Source organism: Lepisosteus oculatus, chromosome 2 (assembly GCF_040954835.1).
Source record: "Lepisosteus oculatus isolate fLepOcu1 chromosome 2, fLepOcu1.hap2, whole genome shotgun sequence".
Classification (NCBI taxonomy): Eukaryota; Metazoa; Chordata; class Actinopteri; order Semionotiformes; family Lepisosteidae; genus Lepisosteus; species Lepisosteus oculatus.
Window position 1 is genome coordinate 72,924,350 of NC_090697.1, and position 20,502 is coordinate 72,944,851.

Below are 20,502 nucleotides of genomic sequence, written 5' to 3' on the forward strand. Positions count from 1 at the left end.
TTTCTAATGGTACTATAGGAAGTTATTCATAATTAAATACTAATTTCATTTAAAAAAACCTCACTCAACATAAGCATGTTTAAGGGTAGAGGGTCAGCTACTGCTCCACCAGCAACAGTAATCTTCTCAGATACCTTTAATTTAACTATAGCACTGACCAGCCTAGGCTCCCCTTAACGTCTGTAGCATAATCAGGCTTCAGAGTGGCATAGCTCCTTTAATTTGATGCATTCATGGGTAAAAGAAAAGAAAAAATGCACACAGTACAAAGCCCTTTTAATCTCATTTCCAACATGGACGTACATTATTTTTCTAGCAGGAGATACATTAGAAGCAATGAACACAGCCCTTAATACACAGACCTGTGCAATACTGTGCCAGAGAGATCATGGTAGCATGGACTATTGAAGACAAAGCACCTTAAAACCTTTCCCTCTCTCAACTTCAGGCTCCTGTTACTTTCTATCTTTTTACACAAAATCAACTTGGACTGAGAAATGAAATAAGAAGCATGCACTAGAAAACACAGCCTACACATAATACAGCTTACAAGGAACGTCAGTACATGTATGAATGCATCACATACAAAAGAAAATTTAAATGAACACACAAAATATTACCGGTTTCTTTTTTCCTAGAGGTTATGGGCAGCAGACATCGCCACAGTGCAACACTCAGTAGACTCCGGTAATCTAGTCACTTCACGAAGAACACTCTGCCACTCAGATGTGGACATGCACTGTACTGTAGGACAGGGTTTGTGATCCCTATAGCAGTGGTGCTCAATAGCTGTGAATCACTAAGGATCTATATTTTGTGAGAGAGGTGTCCATGCAGTCAATGAAGTCTAGTTTGTGATGCCAAAGCTCTCAATTCAATAACTGGCGGAAGAAGTATTTGATTGAACAGCAAAACATCCATTAAAAGGTCTTTCCAGGAAAGTAAAAACTTTTTAGCCATTGTACTATGAATCGGGAGCAATTCTTAATGCAACTTTTTAAAAGAACTTGAGGTCACTCAATGTGCAGGTCCAGTAATGCAGCAAATTATGTTCATGGAGATAAGAAGAAGCAAAAAAAAAAAAAAAAAAAAAAAAAAATCGCTGCAGCCTCCTGGTAACTAAGTTCAACAGCCCTGGCTTAAAGAATGGTCAAGAGAATATATGAATCACTTGCAGTTCATGCCTCGCGTGATAACCAGTACCAGTCATGTTGATGGGGAAGTTTGTGGCTGGAACAAACAGCCCAGCCACATTGTTGAAAATAAGTCGCTGGGATCCTTCAAAAAGCATTTGGATGAGATCCTTATATCAAGAAGCTATCAGCAACCAAATGAACACAGAAGGAAACCTGTCATCTGCAATCCTTCATACTCTCTTCTGCTGTTGTGTTCATGTTTGAACATGTGCCCTCATACATAGTGTAAATAGAATGCTTTGACTTTGGTTTATTTTTAATTTGACAACCCTTAAAACCTGGCATTAGCCGAGTCAATTTCTCAGATAAAAGCATAACTCATACTGAAAAAAAAATTATGAGCTGCTTTTTATGCAACATTGCAGGCACTGTTTTGACTCATGAATTCCTCAAGTCGGGTTCACAGGTAAAGCTGATCATAAGTCCCAGAGCCTGTTTAACCTGTATTTCAGTCCTGCAATGTCATGAGAGAGTAGATTTATGAGTTGTGCTTTTATTTTCTCCAGTGGTTAAATGTGACATCCCGATGAGTATTTTTAGGAAAAGGCTCGAGATGCTGGCAGCAAATCACGATCATGAGTACCATGTTATTACAACACGTAATAAAGTAAATTAAACAATAAATCATCCGAAAGCCAGGAGCAAAATGAATATTTTTCACTTATTTTGGATATAGATGAGACTCAATGACTGCAAATTACCAAACATTAACACAGAAAACAATTAGTCTTGCATATAATCTAGAAGAATACTTTAGTAATTTTGCACTCAGAGTGCAATTTCCCCATGCACTTTATGCAGATGTGCTTTTCTTTATTTTCTTTATTACAGCAATTCAGCATTCTTTCCCCTGCTCCGACATGTTTAAATCATTATCCAATTATTCTCACTGTCGTCACTGCCTTTTGCTTTGATATTATCACAAAGCACCATAGCAAGCTGACAAAACTGCCCACACCCATCATAAACCATATCAAGAAGGCTGAGGGGGCTTAATAGCTGAAACAGCCATACAGTGTGAATTATAAACAAGAGGGATGTTAAAAAGTTATGCAACAGAACAGTCACATTTTCAAAAGGTAGCATCTACAGGAAAAAAAATAGCCACGTACTAAAGGGATAACCCGTTCATGAAACAACTCCTTTTCAAAGCACAATTTATCCCAGATGTATTCTATATTTGTGTACAGTGGAACTTTGTAGAAAAAAAAACGATTTAATAAAAAAAGCCTTCTTATAATGAAGCCAACCAGCTTAGTGGGGAAAAAAAAGAGACCTCGATCATGAAAACAATTTAATTTTACAACAAAGAAAAGGCACAGACGCTCGAAAATTCTGTCGCGTAACTTTTTTCTTTTAAATACATGTTTTGAAGTCCTGAAGAAAATATAAATATATACATGTAACAATTTGCAAAAGTATTTGATATATTCCCTTCTCTTACAAATATATATATATTTAAAAGGCATAGAAATTAAATCTGGCAAAATATCCTTCAAACAAGTTGAAAGTTGTATTTTAAATAGACTTTTTTTGCATAGAAAAATCTTAGTTTCTATTGCTTTCTTAAAGAATCAGATTATATCAGCATAGTTCACCTTCCAATATTTATACACCCTGCTATTTTACTGTCCTGCTACTTGGACTGTTATTTTCAATGGTAACTCATTATTCCATCAAAAAAAGATTTTTAAAAAATCTCTAAAAACTGAATGAGAGGATGGAATCTTGACCGGCACTTCATTGTGTATACACAGTGAAAATGTAGCACAATCCTACCTCCACAGAGCAGAAAACATGGATAACTAAAAAGTTACGTATGACGCAAAGTGCACAAAATTTACAGGAAAGAGATTTACACATGCGCATATTTAAATATCTGAAATTTTATGAAGCATTATACATGTACTCATTCCATCAATATTTCAGTCTTCTTCTTGACTGAAGTATTTTTCCCCCCATCATTGAAGATCTCTAGCAGATAAAGATGTTTGTTACAAATTTGGATATGATGTCACAGTAAATATTTGTGAAGCCTTTAAATTAATTTTTTATTCCTTCCTACGCTTTGACCAAGGCCACAGTGAAAAACACTCGCAAGTCACTCTGGCATTCACATCTAGAGTAGGATTTGTTAAAGAGCAGTATTTTCTAGATAAATAAGAAAAAACAGATTAAAGAGACATGCAGAAAAATGTTACTTTTGGTACAGGACAGCTATAAGTGGTCCAGAATTATTAATATACTGCAGCTCAACCTTACATAAAATACCTGTTTAAAGTGGACAAAATTATTCAGATAAAGTCATTTAGAAGTCCTGGTAAAAATACTCTCATTTAAACTAACACTATTTGGTAAACCGATTAGAGACTTTTGTTGCAATTAGGACATAAAAAAGATTTGGAAAAGATCTCTTAGGACTGAAAGAGTGACAGGGGACGCAGGTTTGACCAGAACTCAATTAGCTGCAGTATATAAACTATCCAGGACCCACGATGTCCATTCCTGTACTAGCAGTAACATTTTAAGACTTAATAAACAAATAATGAAAGGTGACCTACTAAGATGGCCACCCCTGGACTAATACATGAAGCAACTCCATATGGGAAGAACCCCCCTCCCCCAGAACAAATGGTACCAAGCATCCCTGTGAGAGAATCAAACTCTAGGTTGCACAAAAGCAGTGCTAAGAAAAATGTGAAAACAAAATTACTTATGATTTAATTTTGGGGACATAACTCACAAGACCCTTTGTGTTAACTTGCATTTTGCATAAGTTACCTGAAACCAAATAAGATGTTAATGTGTTCACCAGAAAAGTATATAAGTACCTACCGGCATTTCCTGGATGAAAATCACGGTAATAACATTTTCTTCTAAAAGGAGCTGCAAATTCAACTCTACGGTTTTAGCATTCTCAAAACTCTTTTCTACATATATTCATATATGTTTCTTTGGAATATCAAATTATTTTATTGTTGATACTGTTCTTGCTGCCTCACAAAAAATAAGTCTCAGTTCCTTAATTTTAATCGACTGAGCACTTCCACCCCTATCTACTGAAATCAAGTTGATTACTGTTGGTTGTCACCCCAGGGCCACCCAATTCAGTGGTGCATGAAACAGCATAAAGTGCTTGATTATTATTTCATTATCTAAAGGGAGTGGAAGAAATTTGTCATTCAGAGATGACATGACATCCTTAGTGATGAGATGATGTAGCCCTTGTTTAGTTGAACATTTAGGAATTCCTTCCATTTAACGGATAATAAATACAAAAATTCCTGGCCAGGTGGGGTAACGGACATGAATGCATGATTGACTTAAGTGGAGGGCGTATTTCTGAGACACCAGTTGTTCCAAGGTTGCTGAATCGACAGAGGAAGACTGAGCCTGTTCTATCTTGGAGAACTCTCACTTGTGTTGACAGCTCCCTACAAGTTAAAAGGCAGGTAAGACTGACTGTAAACAGAAAACAAAATACCTAATAATGTTACACCAATGGCACATCCTCTGGAATTAAGCCTATGCCCCCTAGCCTAACTGCCCACAGTCTGTCACGAGTGTCCTGCTGGGTTCATCTCTAGTGGTGAGGGGAGACCATGGGGACATGGGTACTGCCAGGCCCTTGGTACCGTTCCTTGGCGTGCTTCTCACAAAACATCTCATCGCCCACCCAAAAATGCCCGCGCATCTTCAGGTTAAGGCAGCATTGTGTGCAGGTGTAGCATTCCGGGTGCCGATACCGGTCTTCCATGATGCGGACAGCCTGCGTCCTGCAGACAACCAGTACAATATTGCTCAGTCTAGTCAGACCACACAACACAGAAACGGAACATATGCTGTATATGGAATCGCTGTTGCTCATTCATTTAAACACTTTCACTTTCACATTCACTGAAAAAATGAGCATAACATGTGAACCTGTAGTACAGAAGTTTACAAAACCACCTGATAAAATCCAAAACTAAAATTACACTTTGAAGCTAAGCCACATAAAGAACTTTCAGTGAAAATATAAAAGCATCTTTTCACACTTGGCTCAGCACGCAGGCAAACCCATTAAAATACTTTTTTAAAGCGTGCTTGTTTTGTGTTTATTTATACTTTCTGCACTCCTTAGCATGGTCTGTAATCAGTAGCTGTAAACAGAACAGTCACATTTCTTTAAACCAATCTGGTAATAGTGTTATAAGTAGCCTCATAATACTGTATACTGTATGTGACTGTGAAAGAAGTTTAAGAGCAAGGAGGATTCTGAAAAATACATTACAGCTGTTTAAGTAACTAATTTTTATCCCTGTTGTTCGTGATAAGCTACTAAATTATTGCTCCACCACACTCTCTTGGTGTAATTTTGATTAGGGGAGTCACTGAGTCAGCTGTCCATCTGATGTCACTCCCAGCTGATGGAGAAATGACCATTACAAGTGTTTCCATCACACCAGGATTTGGAAAAATATGGTTCTTTACCAGGTATGAATGATATCAGCCAGAGAGGAACCTCCCAGACATACTATATAATCTGAATTCTGCCTGACTCCTTAAAGCAGCTGACGTGAAGCTGACAAAACTGCAGACTAGGATCTTCTGGATAATTTCTTATGAGGAATGTTTTTCAACACTAAAACACTTCTTGAACCCATTCTGAGTTTAGGTTTTGTGCAGGCACACTATTTTGTATAAACTCCATGTGAGCTCATGGAGCGAAAATGAGTCCAACTTTATGTATGGGTTTTTTTTTTTTAAATGGCGACTTGCTAATTATTCCTTGTATACACTCCTGATCTGGAGCAGCCAGCTGGCTCTAGGATGTCTCGGCACACAGCTGTGAACTCCTCCCACCTCTCATGTTCCAACACAGCCTCTCGTCCCTTCACTTACAGTACCGCATGCCTGTACAGTATTTGTCCTCGAGGACACAGCGGAGCCTGAGACCTGAGAGCCCTGGGTGACTAACTTCGCTCTGTTCTCAATGCTGCTGATTGAGGAACCCAGTCACCACCGGCGAGTGACATAAACCAGGCTTGAACCTGCCATTACAGCTCAGCCTGTACTGATTGGCCTCATTTACTGACCATTCTGAAGTTCCCAAAATAAGTACAATGCTTAAACCAGCTATATTGGCTAATTTCTAAATAAATAAGTTATTGCCATGTTAAACAGCTACAACAACACATGATGAAGTACCGCACCTCTGTATTTTCTCGAAAGCAGCTATGTGGTAAGAGTGTAGCTGATTCTACTGCACTGGGTGCGTGATAAGGCAGCGGTCTCGAGATCTTACACAATGCTGGTGCCACACTTCTCACAGGTGTGGAACTTCTGAACGCCGGCCACAGACGAGCTTGGCTTCGGAGCGTTCGGAGACAGCTTTCCCGGGAAACGCAGAGCGGCCTCTGGCAACCCAACAACACACAAAGAGCAGGTCGTCAGAACCCAGCAGAGAGGCGTTTCACAAGGAGGTACACAATCTGCATCCTTACTGCGTTGTAGGATGTATATTCATGTATTCTTAAGTTAAAATAACACTTACGGGGGGGGGGGCGGTCTATATCCTACAGTATAAGTGTGCATAAGTGCGACACCCCCTTCGAAAATATCTATAAGGTACTGTATCAAAAGAAATGGACAAAGATTTCTGCAGAACAGTGAAGATGGACGGATGACCCCGTCCTCGCCCCCATCCTAGGTGCTCACGGAGGTGCTGCAGTACCTTTCTCATCCGCCTCCAGGACCTCCTGCAGCAGTCGGAAGGTGCTGGACTGGCGAGGTGCCGATCGGGACTCCTTGTTCTCCTGGATCATCTTGTAGACCTCTGAATCCCGGTCAAAGCGCTGCATGCCGGCGTCCGAGCTGCCAACGGCAAAGCCACAGTGTTACTCCAGCCTGAGCGGACCCAAAACCAGGTGTGGCGAATAGAACATTTCCATCGGATGCATCCCGAGTTGAGGATGCCGTCTCTGGGATTGCAGGAATATCCCATACAAATTATACCAAAGCCACCATCACGGCTGCTTTAATAACCTTTATGTCAATAGTGATCCAGCAGATTTTCCATCTCTTCCCCTCTGGAGAATTATGGTGGGACTCCATCAGGCAGAAGAGCCCAGGTTGTTTTAGAGTAGGTTCTGCATGATTGCTGGTTCACCTAGGGCTACATGGTTGACTGCTTTAAGATGTTGCTGGACTGATGCATAACAGATATTCTGCTTTCCAGGAATGTACGTGTGGGTATTAAACTGATTAACAAAAAATGTTCAACTTGTGAAACATTCCACAAATGCGGAAGCTGAAAAGATAGTATCTCTGTATCCCACAATTGCCATTCAAAAACAGATGCGTTTTCTTATCAACAGGACCTCAACCTACATGTGTTTCATTTCTATTCAAACACTTCTGGTTGTAATGAACTCCGAGATGGAGTATGTGTAATGAACAATGTTTTCGCCAATCTTCTTTTCAAATCTTCACTGTGCTTCCTGCATTGCGTTTATTATGAATAGGCCATACAATCTCTCCCAAAGACTAAGAAAAACAACGTCAAAGTACTTTAGAGTAAAGTTGCTGACAATTTATCCACAGCAAGTTTCCAAGATTAAGATACTGCTTGCAGAGCACTTCTGGTGCATGCGCTGTTTGAAAGCACACTCCAGATAACTTCTTTACTCATGTGGGATGTTGGGAATTATATGAGAGAAACAGGAATTAAAATGATGAAACTTGCTGCACTTCCTTTCTTCTTGTGTAAGCCAGGCAATCATCTGGAATGACTTTTGTTTTCAGGTAGGCAATCATCTGGAATGACTTTTGTTTTCAGGTTTCTCTAGGCAAAACCAGTTGCGTTTGATTCTCTGAAATGTTTGCAAGACACCTGTTCTCACTGGACCAATCCACTGCTTGCCTGGGTCAGGGCTGCTGTCTCAGGCTTCTTGCACCCCCATCACCCTCAAACCAGTTCTACAACAACAACAGAGCCAGATAAGGGCTGGACCTGAATTTGCACTTGAAAAACAGGTGTGGTTCCAACTCTGTAGATGTCGGTCAGTCAGACACAGTAATTGTATCATTGGGAATCTAAAAATCTGCAAAATGTAAAATGATGCTGCTAGACTTTTCTAAACCCAATCCCTTGAGCTCTTACCACAGTTAATTCACAATGTTCTATTATTATGTTATTAGGCTGTAACAAATGAGAAAAATATTTCTACCAAAGGGATGACAATTGCCAATTTAATGAGATCATATACAGTACACCAGAAATAAGTAAAGAAGTACAGATATTGATGAGTAAGTTGGAAAAAGATTGCCCCCACCCCAAATTTGAACAAACCGGTAACTACCTATGCAGCAGAGGGAGATCTGAGCCATGAATACAATTCCATATGAGCACAAAAAAGCCAGATCACACCTGCCGATATCCAATCCTCATGGAAATGAGCACTGCCGCAGTAGGATGACCAAGAATTGCGCACTCCAAACGTGCATGAACACAAAAGAAGTTATTTAAAGAAAAGCAATAGTAGAAACTAACAAACTCAAATCTAATGAAACGTTACACACAATGCCCAATTGTAATTGGAGGGCTGGGACAACACTTAGCAGACAATATCCTGCATCTCACTTCGCTGCAGTCTAAAAACATTGCGGTGGTGTTTGGGAAACGGTTGTTAATGGAGTGCGAAATGCCTACAAGCCAGTCAGCTCCCAGACCTACAGAAGTGACGTAAACTGATCGCTACCACATGTACTCCTGGCTCCTCTGTACAACCTGCCAACTTCCAGAAACCTATCATCATTTGGAAAGCGTAAGTGCCAAACGTGTTGGGGACAGTGCTTGCTTGAAAATGGCGATTGCAAAAAGAAAATCCTGGGAATCTCTAGGAAGTTCATGCTGCCTCATTCAGAGTTTCTTGTTTGGGATACCGTTTTACCTCCTGTTGTTTGAAACTATATTACTGATGCATTGAGCAGCTCTTAGCTACTCTATTTAAGCTAATGGAATTGATGCCCAATCATCAATAGAGGTCCATGACCTTCATACCAAAAAAAATTCTCCCACTATGAATGGTCCAGTTTGTGCATTCATGTGCTGCTTTCACTTACAATTGATATTTATCATGCTTCTGATCAGTCAGAAAAAAAACCCAGAAAAGTTAGGAAATCTTATTTCAAATCCTGAAACCCTGCTAATGGGTTTTAGAGTGACTTGTCTTTAATTCAGTCGCTCTGTTGTGATTAACTGGAATGTTAAAGGTCTTGTTACAGACTACCAGCTGGGTCTTGCAGACCAAAAATTCCATTTACTTGCTAACAAGAATATGTTAGCAACTTCAGATCACGATTTGTATTTTTACAGATCATGACCTGCAGTTAAATCAGGATATGTATTTTTAGAAAAGTAAGCTAATGTGAACACCCCGAGGTGAAATAAATACCATCCTTACAGATCCAGCCAATAAACAAGCAAGAAAAACAAGAACAAGGCAAAGATACTCTGCATTTCCTTTGATCAGCTACATTTTCACAGACAATTATTAGAGAGAAAAATTAGTAGAGTGGATATGAGGCAAAGTCATACAAGTACCCAGTTGTTTAATCTTTACTCTTAAGAGCAAGTCTGGTTTTCCACAGCTGGTAACTCAAAGACCAATGTATTAATCAGTGAAGATCTTAACCTTTGTTCAATATCTGTGGAGAAAAGTGCTGAACTGTAAATCTATAAAACAGCAATATGACAGACGGATATACTGGGAATCATTAACAGAAAATGAAAAGGCTGCAGACATCTTCTAGCAAAGTCCACATGCAAATAAATAGCCATAGCACCAGGTGTTCACCAGATCTCTAGCATCTGGTTCTGTAGTATGTTAAGGATTCAATACCTTTCTGAAATACGCTGCACAAATATAGGCAGCTGAGATATTCAAAGATTGTCACACATCTGTTCGTGCAAATGTACTTCAAATACCAAGTCTGAAAGAAAAAAAAAAGCATCCAGGTTTGCTGAAGGCTTGGCAACAAAAGAACCCCAAAAAATATCACACTTTGCTATTTTTTGTAGTAATTTAATTTTTTCATTTGAAAACATAAGTCTTGAAACAAAGTATCCACATTGGTTGGCACTACCCACAGCCAGGACCTTGCTGGCCAAATGGTGCCAGAGGTAAGTACACTACTAGCAAATTGAGATTGTATAGTTTCATTTTCCACATCTCCAGACCCAACAGGACCTGCAGGACTGGAGTGCAATGATGGAGGTCTTCCTACAGGTTCCAAAGCCCCAACATTTCCCTTCTGTAGAGGACTGTGAAAAGAGAATCATTCTTGCTAACATGTATTTTGTATGCATGTATGTGTGGGTGTGTATGCTTTTCCCTCAGGTCACTTTGGAAACACAGCTGAGTATCAGTTTTCAATTCCAAAATGAGTAGAAGAGAAGCTAATTGAGTATCTATAAAATAGAATCACACTTGTGTGGAAAACCACAGATTGGTATGAGGTGAACAGCTAGGTTTTATTTCAGAATCTTGGTTTTTAAACAAAATATTGGAAACTATCATTACAAAATTCTCTTGCAGAGTTCCAAGCAAATTTCTGTGACTCGACAACATGACAAAGTCTCAGCTTTACAAAAGGTGCTTGTATACTTAAAGCTGCACAGCTGCTTGTGAGGTATTTTGAAATAGTTACACAGATATTTGGTGCATTTTTAAAATCACTATATTCATGTACACTGTACAAATGTGGGAAGTGCAGCTATGTTTTTCAAAAATCCCCCAAAAGAAAAATAACAGACCTTTAAGAAAAGCACCTCTCATGTTACATTGGTAGAATTCAGATTACCAGCCTGTGTTATGATGTTGAAATTTAACTATACATCTTCCAGCAGAAAGACTATGTAGAAAGTGCCCCCCATCCCCCAAATAAAAATCAAAGCCCCAAAGACTCACCGCTAAGCCTGAGCCGAGAACAAAGAAGAAAATTCCTGTGCTGTTAGCTCAACTGCCTGTGAGCTGCCTGCTCTAGGGTAACTTCTGTAGTCAGCTCTGGAGCAGTGTGGCGTGCACACACACAGACACACACCTCTGCTCTGTCCCAGTCAAGGGAAAGAGTCTGGCTCAAAGGTGTGCCCTCAGTCGGCATGTCATTGGCTGAAGGGAGAAGAGGGGCGGGATGGGAGGTGGCCTGCGATTGGACAGGGAGGGAGTGAACCCCGTTTTGCAGCTGCCGTGGAGGCAGGGCCTATGAAGGTAAGTAGGGGGTGAGGGGCGTGATGGGATTAAGAAGGGAAATGAAAGAGTCACTGAAAGGAGATCCCAACAGGGACCACTTGCACTGTGGTTCAAGTTTGCTAGTGTGACGAAGGTGGCCAGGTGATGCACAGCAGAGACAGGGAAGTGAAGAATCACTGATCCACCGTGCAAACACTGCTCGGGAGTGTTTGTTCTTTGGTTAGTCAACATTCAGAAATGGTGAACAGATGGGTGGGAGAATGTTATGACTGGGACACATTCCTACAATGGGGGGCTAGGTGAAGGTGTGACAGTGTAGGTCTGATGTAATATTTCTTTGCTTCACTCACATTTCAGCTACAGAAAGCACAGCTCGTCACTGCCTCTCGCCCTCGTTGGCATAGCCAGACACAGATACCCAGGATTCCCTCAAACTCAAATTATGTGCTATTTTTTGCTGCTGTTGTTGATTGTTGCAGGGATGGAAAACAAAAATTCAAAACGCAGGACCTTATACAGACAGGTTTAAAGCTGAGTTATAAAGTGGGACGGCATTAATAAATAATTCTGAGCATCCACAGTGTAGTGAATGGAAAGAGAAGTCATAATGTAACTTCTTATTCACTAGCGTTGTAGTAGTATTTATGTTTCCAAAAGCAGGGCCTTTTAACAGGTTTTAAATCAGTCCTTATGGTTTAAATCAGAAAAGCTACCTTTTTAAAAACTGCAATGTATTTATCTTTGAAAAAATAGAAATGGTTTTTGTATTGGGCATTTACATTCTTCTCCTCAAAATAAGGCAAGACACTTGAAGTCTCCTGCACTGCACCGATTTGGATAGGATCTGAAATGGATTCAACGTTCCATAAATGGAGCCTCAACCGCTTGTAACGAAACTGTCGTAATCGTGTGGAACACAGCAGGATTTGAAAGCAGGAAGAAACGAAAGAAGAGGAAAAGGCGTTTCCCCCACACGGCCGCCGCTGTCCGGCTGCTCTCCCGGGACAGGACGGCGGGCTGGGCCGCGTCTGGAGGAACGCCGGGAGGCCGGCCTGTCGCAGCTGCTCTCCTCCCCAGCCCCTCGGAGCAGACAAGTCAAGGAAAAGGAATGCACGGCTCGAGATGTGGGAGCTGAGGCCATGTGCCTTCCATTAGGCCTTTTCCTGAGAAACGCTTTAACCCTTCCACTTCTTCAGCAATGCTTCACAGCTGCCATCTCTTAGGGGGTAAACATCACCCCCCACCCCCCAGGTGGCACTGCACCATGGAGTGACACAGAGCCAGCAGGAAGGGGGTATCCTTGGATTATGCCCAAGCTGCTGTTAGAGCTTGCTGTAAGACTAAATGGTGTCCAGACACTCTGAATAGAAGCATCCGATTCCGAAACGGTTGTCTCTTTGGGTCCAGTAAATCCCACTCCCTAATAGCTCTTTGTCTAGAATCTATGTGTAGGATGGTTGTTTTGAAACCGGTGGCATGATGGGACAGTGGTTAACACTGCTGGCTCACGGTGCTGGGGCCCCGAGGTCACTTCCTGTGGTGCTATCTGCGTGGACTCTGCGTGTTCGCCCCGTGCTCATGCGGATTTCGTTCTCATGAATGACCAGGGACATACTGGTAGGTCGACTGGCTTCTGGGAAAATTGGCCCTGCTGTGGGTCTTTGCCCCTGTCTGCCCTGTGACAGGCTGGTGTCCCGTCCATGGTTTAGAAAAAGGATGAAGGATGTTTTAAAGCCCTTGGCTCTTACCTGCGGCGGGGGGAAAGCGGAGGCTCCCTTTCCCTGGGGCTTTGTGGGGAGTAACGGCCTGGAGGGGTGGGCGTCCGGGACAAGGAATTACTCCGGACGTCTGGGACGAACTCCTGAAACACAGGTGTCCACATCAGCAGCAGCACTGCCACAGAAGACTCGCTCCGCACAGCGGCCTCCAGCAAAAGGGGGCACCTCATTATACTCAGAGCATCACACACGCCCCAGGAAGCAAAGATTTCTGACTAATATGCTGGTGGTCAATATTTCCACGCCAGAAAGTTATGATGATTATTTTCACCCCTAAGGAGAGATTAAAAAACAAACAAACAGACTCTTTCAATAGCTTCAGCTGCTGCAGATGGAGTTTCAAGAAAATACAGAAAAGCTCAGAAAACAGGTTTGACCTCTTCTAATGGTATTTTGCTATTGCTACAACATACTGTGAGTCAGAAATAACTAAGTTTTTTTTAATCTCAGGAATTTAGTGTTGCCTAATTTATACATTGAGTCATATAAAAGAAAGAAACTCCCACAGAAACCATCTACCTCACAACAATAGTACAGTACCTCACAGCAGAAAGGAGTTTACCCAACTGTTCCCTTTTCTTCTATTTCTTTAAAGGTGTGCTTTCCAGTGACTAACTGTGATGATACTTTCTTACTGCTTCTTTTTAGACGCTAACTAATAACTCCAGGACAAAGGAAAATGGCTACAGTACTTAAAGTTAATAGTTACTACTACTAGGACAGAGTATACAAAAGGGGAAAACAATGTTACACAAAGTCTTCTCTTACAGGCTTTTCAGATGAATTATCTTACACTGTCCTGCTGTCCATCAGAGAATCTATCCCAAGAAATCTTACATTTATAACAAACGAATGATCGTTTAAAAAGCATTACAGCCTCAATTAGGAATTCAAATGTTCAATGGTGCCTTTTTTTTATATAACACATTCTTCTTATTTCAGCAGTAAATAAGGACATGTAAAAAAACATTCCCACTTCTGTACACACTTGTTCCTGACATTCCAGCCGTCTCCACCCTGATACCTATGACCTGCAGTACGACCCATTCCTCATCTTCCTCCATCCTATCCAGGTTGCTTCCAAACCCTATCAATTTACAAAGTTATCCTTTTCTTTTAAACATACTGTATATTGTACAGATGTAAAAGCTGGACATTTTTCAGAGGATCGATTAAGTTTGAAAATGATGTTAATGTGCAACATCACTTTCATAGATTATCAAGACAATGACATTAGATCAACCTTTTGAGTAACTGGTAACCATTGTGACAGGCAGGAACAGTACCAAGTTCAGTTCACAGCACACTATGTATATGCTACTGTTTCCCAAGTTATACAGAAGATTACATTCTATGAAGCATTTGGGAATGAATCACTCATGTGGGATATGAAGGGCAACTGATATGAAGAAACTTAGTCTCAGTGCACCAGGACAGCCACTACTGAACAGAAACCCTTCACGGGCGGGTAGGGCTGGCCCGGTATCTGCTACCTGTGAGAAAGAGGCTCACCTGTTGGAGTCAAGCTTTCCAATTCATTAAAAAAAACACGGGCCGGGCCACTTCAGTCACGAATGTCAAATTAAGTTTCCAAAAGCATTGCTTTTCGTTCCAAGTCCCTGAGGGCTGTTATACGGATTGAAGGAGTGGTGAGAGAACTCACCCTCACCTGCACAGGCTGCCTGGGTACGCATATGAAAGGAGTCTCTCCCGCAAGAGTGAGGCTTGACTTCCACTGCAAAACTGACTCCACACCTAAGGCTCAATGAGAAGTTCTCCTCCTCCAGCAGGAGGTGCAGACAGCTCTTCAAATGCTGTAGTCCTGTATTTGCACACTGCTCTTTATTCAGGACACAAAGAGAACAATCCTATAGCTTTAGAATTTCTCCGATACAGGTCGCACTTGATGCAGCCATAAGATCATGAGTATGCTCAGACAGCCATAATGGTTGGCTTTATTCATCACTGATGCATTTTTCTTTTAACAAGTAGACCGTAATGGAATCCTAGAAGCAAATCAAATCATGCGCTGTCAAATGTTTCGATATTCAAAACCAAGTTCAACATATGTTAACCTGTGTTAACTCCTGTTCTATAGCATTAACAACACAATGAAGGCAGAATTCTCAATTACTGGATATTCAAACTACAGTCTTCTTTTAATATAATAATTGCTTACACTGATATAGTGATATATTACACTTCACTCAAAGTGCTTTACAGGCAATGGGGACTCCCCTCCCCCACCACCAGTGTGCAGCCCCACCTGGATGATGCGACGGCAGCCATAGTGCGCCAGAACGGTCACCACACATCGGCTATCAGTGGGGAGGAGAGCAGAGTAATGAAGCCAATTCAGAGATGGGGTTATTAGGAGGCCATGATTGGTAAGGGCTAATGGCCAGGACACCAGGGTTACACCCTCACGCTTTTTGAGAAACACCCTGGGATTTTTAATGACTCTCTGTGGTCAGAACCTCAGTTTTATGTCTCATGTGAAGGATGGCACCTGTTTACAGTATAGTGGCCCCATCACTATACTGGGGCATTAGGACCCGCATGGACAGCAGAGTGCGCACCCTCCTGGTGTTTCCCAGGAGGTCTCCCATCCAGGTACTGACCAGGCTCAAACCTGCTGAACTTCACTGGGTTGCCAGTTGCGAGCTGCAGGGTGATATGGCTGCTGGCTATAATAAAGCATATTAACTGCAGTTGCCCTAGTGCTGTATTATCAGCAGAAAATTCACTGTTGCAACCATCTCATCACTGACACAGAAGACATACTGTATAATAAAGTAATAGAGTTTGTTACATGTTGATTGCACCATTTTGCAACACTACAAAAGCACTGTAAGATATTCCTACTCTGTGGGTTTACCAATTATATAATACCTACCCAGATAACTGACCCTCAGGGCTTGGATATCGCTTTAATAATGAACATTAGGATTCTTTGTCAAAACGTTTTACATGTAACATTTAGGCACTGATGAAGAGTCACAATTTAAATGACAAATGAGGTTTAGTCTAACCTTAATGTTTCATGAAGATGCCATCCTTCTTTCGAACACAAGAGGGTGATCATTTCACACAATTTAGGGACGAGCCCATTTCAACTGTTATCCAGGTTTCTAAGGTAGCATGGGTTGAGTCTGTATGTATGTACAGTATGTACATGCAACAGAAAAGTTAACTAATACATCATAAAATAATGACTCAAATTGCAGGGGTATTTTAACACTTTTTCACACCTCTGTAAGTGTGAAACTAATTGAAGGTACTCAAAAGACATTCTTCTTAGGTCAGAAAGATAAAATCTCTAAAGAAAAAGCCAATAGTCTGTACATCATTAGCATCCCCCAGCTAATTAATTCCAATCACATGTGAGAAGGATTAACGACAACTGTCCAACATTGTCACACCTGAAGAAGGCTTCACAGCCGGAACGTTGCGTTTTCTGTCCTCTTTTCAGCATGGAATAAACCTATTGTTCCATTGTCCAACATGCCCATCCTACCCTTCACCCTACAACCCTAATACCCTTCAGGTCATATCTATGGATTTTTCCCACTGAACTTGGTACGGTAATAACATCACATACAGCACTCTTGCATTCTCCTGGATCGAGCAGAATGACCAAGGCCCTGGTTCAAAAATGTAAAAAGAATAAGGCCAAGCCATAAGATACATAAAGCAATACTGTTACCCATGCACTTTTTGTCTTAAGAAATCATTACAAAGCTCTGACTGGCGTTTTGGTTGAACTGCATTAGTGATCAGCTTACTGCACCGTAATTCACTCGTCTTTAACTTCTCATTATAATTCCTGGTACCTACAATCACCCAGTGTTCTGCAACATGGCTCACTGATTAAAAGTGAAAATGGATAAGATGCAAGATCAGAAGTGAAAGCGGAACAGATGCAGATGACCTGAAGCGTTTCGGTGCTGGTCTGACAAGGAAAACGAGGGATTCTGGTCTCTCTTTTTAAATGTGGATAAACCTGCCTGGAAAATACCTTTTATGCAGATTCCATGGCTTGAAATGCTAACCCTACAAGCCCAACAAACACAAACAGAACCCCTGAGCTCTCCAGCAGCTTGCGGTTTCTCAAGCAACCTGCACAGGACCAGCAGGCCCCTGTCCCACTCCGACTCCCTCAGAGCCTTGACCCAGGAGGGCTGCAGTGAGCAGGCTGGTCCCTCATGTGGTTTGGTAGCAGGGCAGACACACTACACTGCAGCGTCCTATTACACAAGCTTCATTCCCTCACTCACCACAGCAGACAGGCAGTTAACCGGTCTAAAATGACCTACGGTCCCTTCAACGAGAACTGCTGCCTTCTTGCTGGCGATTTTATTGAAGTAAAACAGATATTTTTGGTATTTATTTTTTTTCTTTATTCCTGTTTAGTGCCCGCCCATATCTTTTTATTGCTTCATTATGCCCAGGATCAGAATGAAACAAAACCACAAATTAATTTGACTTGTCTTGATTTGTTGTGCTATAGGGTTAGTTTTATCATTCGTGATCATAGGCCATGAGATGCTATTTGATTTTATTTTGTGGTCTCTCCGGATTGTTATGGACCATGTTCATTTCCTAGTCCACTAGGAACAGCTTCTGAAAAGACTTCAAAGCTCACAGAGGTTCACAGATGGCCTTCAGGGTGTTGGGCAAAGCAGTGGCGGTTTTTCCTGTGCAGTTTCACTCAGCGGGATTGCCAGGAAGGAAAACAGCATTGCACCAAGGACAGTCTCCAAGACCACTGAATATACAGTATTCTGGCAATAAAAGACCTACCTTTCTTTGGTATCGGGCTAGACTGGATGAGTGGCCTCTTTTTATTTGCTCTTGTAGGCTGTTTTAAACATGTTCCTTTGGCCTCCTTAACCGGATAAAGGTCAGACATTTTTGCCAAGTGCCAGTTCAACCATAGGCAGAGCTGGGAATACCCATGGCATTTCGGCCTTAGCGAGCACAGACAAACTCACCCCAACTGATCTTACACATAAAGCCACAGGAAGAGCCTGACAGAGACAGCACCCATGACTTCCTGTGTGTGACGCAGAGGTCCCTTGGTAAGAGAGTGGTGCGGTGTGGCACAGCTCATCAGCAGCCTGTGAGAATGCGTGCACATCTTCTGCTGAGGAGGTAAACCAGGTTTGCAAATACCCTCTGATAAAGAGACATAAGTGCTTTTTTTTTAAATATGAAACTATGAAATGATTAGGTAATAGAAAGTGAATGTCTCATTAAACAGACAGCTTTCAAAACCTTTTCCAGTGCAAAACAAACTTTTAGCCCAAGTACACTGCAATTAGTTATCCAAAACTATTTAACATTTTGTCCATAGGCATACTGCATCCCTTTTCATAAACGAGGCAACACATTGTATATTGCAGCCAAAAAAATAAATCTCTCTGATAGTTGCATTATTTTTTTAACCTGAGGGTTATTAAATGAAAGATCGCCGATATAAAAATGTTTGCATAGGAAAAAATTAGATAATGCCTGCTGTTTCTATGCCAAACAGCTTTAACGAGTTCAGTCTCAGTCTGTAGTAAACTGGGCTCTGAGTAAAACATTGTACTGTTATTTTTTTTGTAGTTTCCTTAGGGCAGCATCCAGCATTGTCAAGTGTATGGTGTGTAATTGCTGAGCCAGCCGTTTCTAGCAATCAAACTCACTTTATTGCAATAGCTCAGCAAAGCACACAAATTGTGTGTTTTATCCACTGCTTTTTCTCTTTGACACTCTTCCTAATTGAACCATGTTGGAATATGTACTACAGCCTTTTTTTTTTTAAGATTTAATCCAAAAAGTTATGCAACTCTTCAATTTGTGTTTTTTTTTTATTTGCCTTATTGTAAAAGGATCAGCCGTGCTTTTGTACAGTAACCGATTCGTGATATTCTATTTTGTTCTCATGGAAGCATGGACTTGACCTAGAATATTAAAAACGATTTAATATCTTTATTATTCAGTTCCTTGGCTTGCTTCAGGGACTAGCTCAGAATCCCATGTCAAACAGTTTTAAATGGGGATTAAGGGTTAGAGCTCCTCAAATGCGGACCTTAAGGGCAACAGACCTCAGCAACACAGGACCTCAGGAAGAGGGTAAAATCAACTGAATTATCATTTAATTAGACCAATATCCCTCCTGCACAGGAGGGATTCAAGCACAACTACAAGACCTCCTAGTCTATGTGCAGTGTGGTCCAGAGTCTTCTGAAGAGTCAGCACAGAATTCAGGGGCTATGTTTTGTACAGCCTGGCCTGAGAGAAACAACAGCGTCTCCATAAAAGATCGTGGAGCCTGTAAAAAGTGATGGCCTGGAATGTTGTCAGTGGGTTTGCCAGAGTCTTCTGAATCCAGGCCCACCATCAGGTTTCAATTGAGGACCTTTTGAACACATTTCAGGGCAGCATTGGGTTCAATTGCCAATGTTTGGCTAGACCAAGATTCCCAACAAAAGTTTTGAGGAATTTTGGAGCAACCCCCTTGTTACAATTTCACTGAATATTTATTCCCCCTGAAACATTACGCTTAATTGGGATCATTTTATTCTTTCTTGGAGACGCTAGGATGAGAAACCTATTCCCTGTTTCTAGTAGTTCCTATTAACCCTTGACTACAAGCACCCGAAGTAAAGTATCTAATTAATAGATGCTCTCTAGTCAGTATGGATACTCCATTAAAACATAGCAAAACCTTGCTAGTCCAACACTAATGTTCTACATTAGTAAACACGGGGCTGAGCTATACACGCCTGCAGTGGCTACCTGGGAAATCCAGAGAGGATCTTGAAGTTACTCACCAGCCTAGCTACCCCAGACTCCTCAGATACCAGCCCGCTGCAATAATGGCAACAGGGGCTGCCGATTCAACTCCCAATGCCTTAAAAGCACTAGGTCTATAGACAATCTTAAATTCTGTTAATGTTTTTTTTTTACTTCTGCTTCTTCACACTTCATTCTTATTCTTGTTTATTATGTTGTGAAGCATCTATACGGCATACTATGATAATCAAGGCCATGATTGCTGCATTAGACCACTTAGCACAATTTGCCCCCATCAACCAGGTTTAAGGATGCTGGTTCAGTTGCAGTGGCCTTAGAAGGTTCAGCTTTGCCAACCGCAATCATTTCACCATTCCTAATCTTTTATAGAAAACTGGGCTCCCTAAACTTTCCAGCTCCGGCCCCCGCCCCTCCTCCAGACGCATAAACAGCCTGCCTACCCTGGGGACAGCGGCCACTAACACCAGGACACACTGAAGTGCCGTCATT

The 20,502-nt window shown here is 41.4% G+C and overlaps 1 protein-coding gene across 4 annotated transcripts in view; it reads right to left on the reverse strand.

The window, feature by feature from the left end:
* Positions 1–259: 259 nt before the first annotated feature.
* pdlim2 (PDZ and LIM domain 2 (mystique)) overlaps positions 260–20,502 on the reverse strand; it is a 67,087-nt gene continuing 46,844 nt past the window's right edge. For all 4 annotated transcript variants that reach the window (XM_069183116.1, XM_015340717.2, XM_015340725.2 and 1 more), the window contains 4 exons: positions 13,180–13,292; positions 6,913–7,052; positions 6,484–6,595; positions 260–4,972 (listed from right to left, as the gene is read on the reverse strand). In XM_069183116.1, the coding sequence (XP_069039217.1) occupies positions 4,780–4,972; positions 6,484–6,595; positions 6,913–7,052; positions 13,180–13,292 (558 nt within the window). In that variant the 3' untranslated portion in view covers positions 260–4,779. The remainder of the gene's footprint in view (positions 4,973–6,483; positions 6,596–6,912; positions 7,053–13,179; positions 13,293–20,502) is intronic.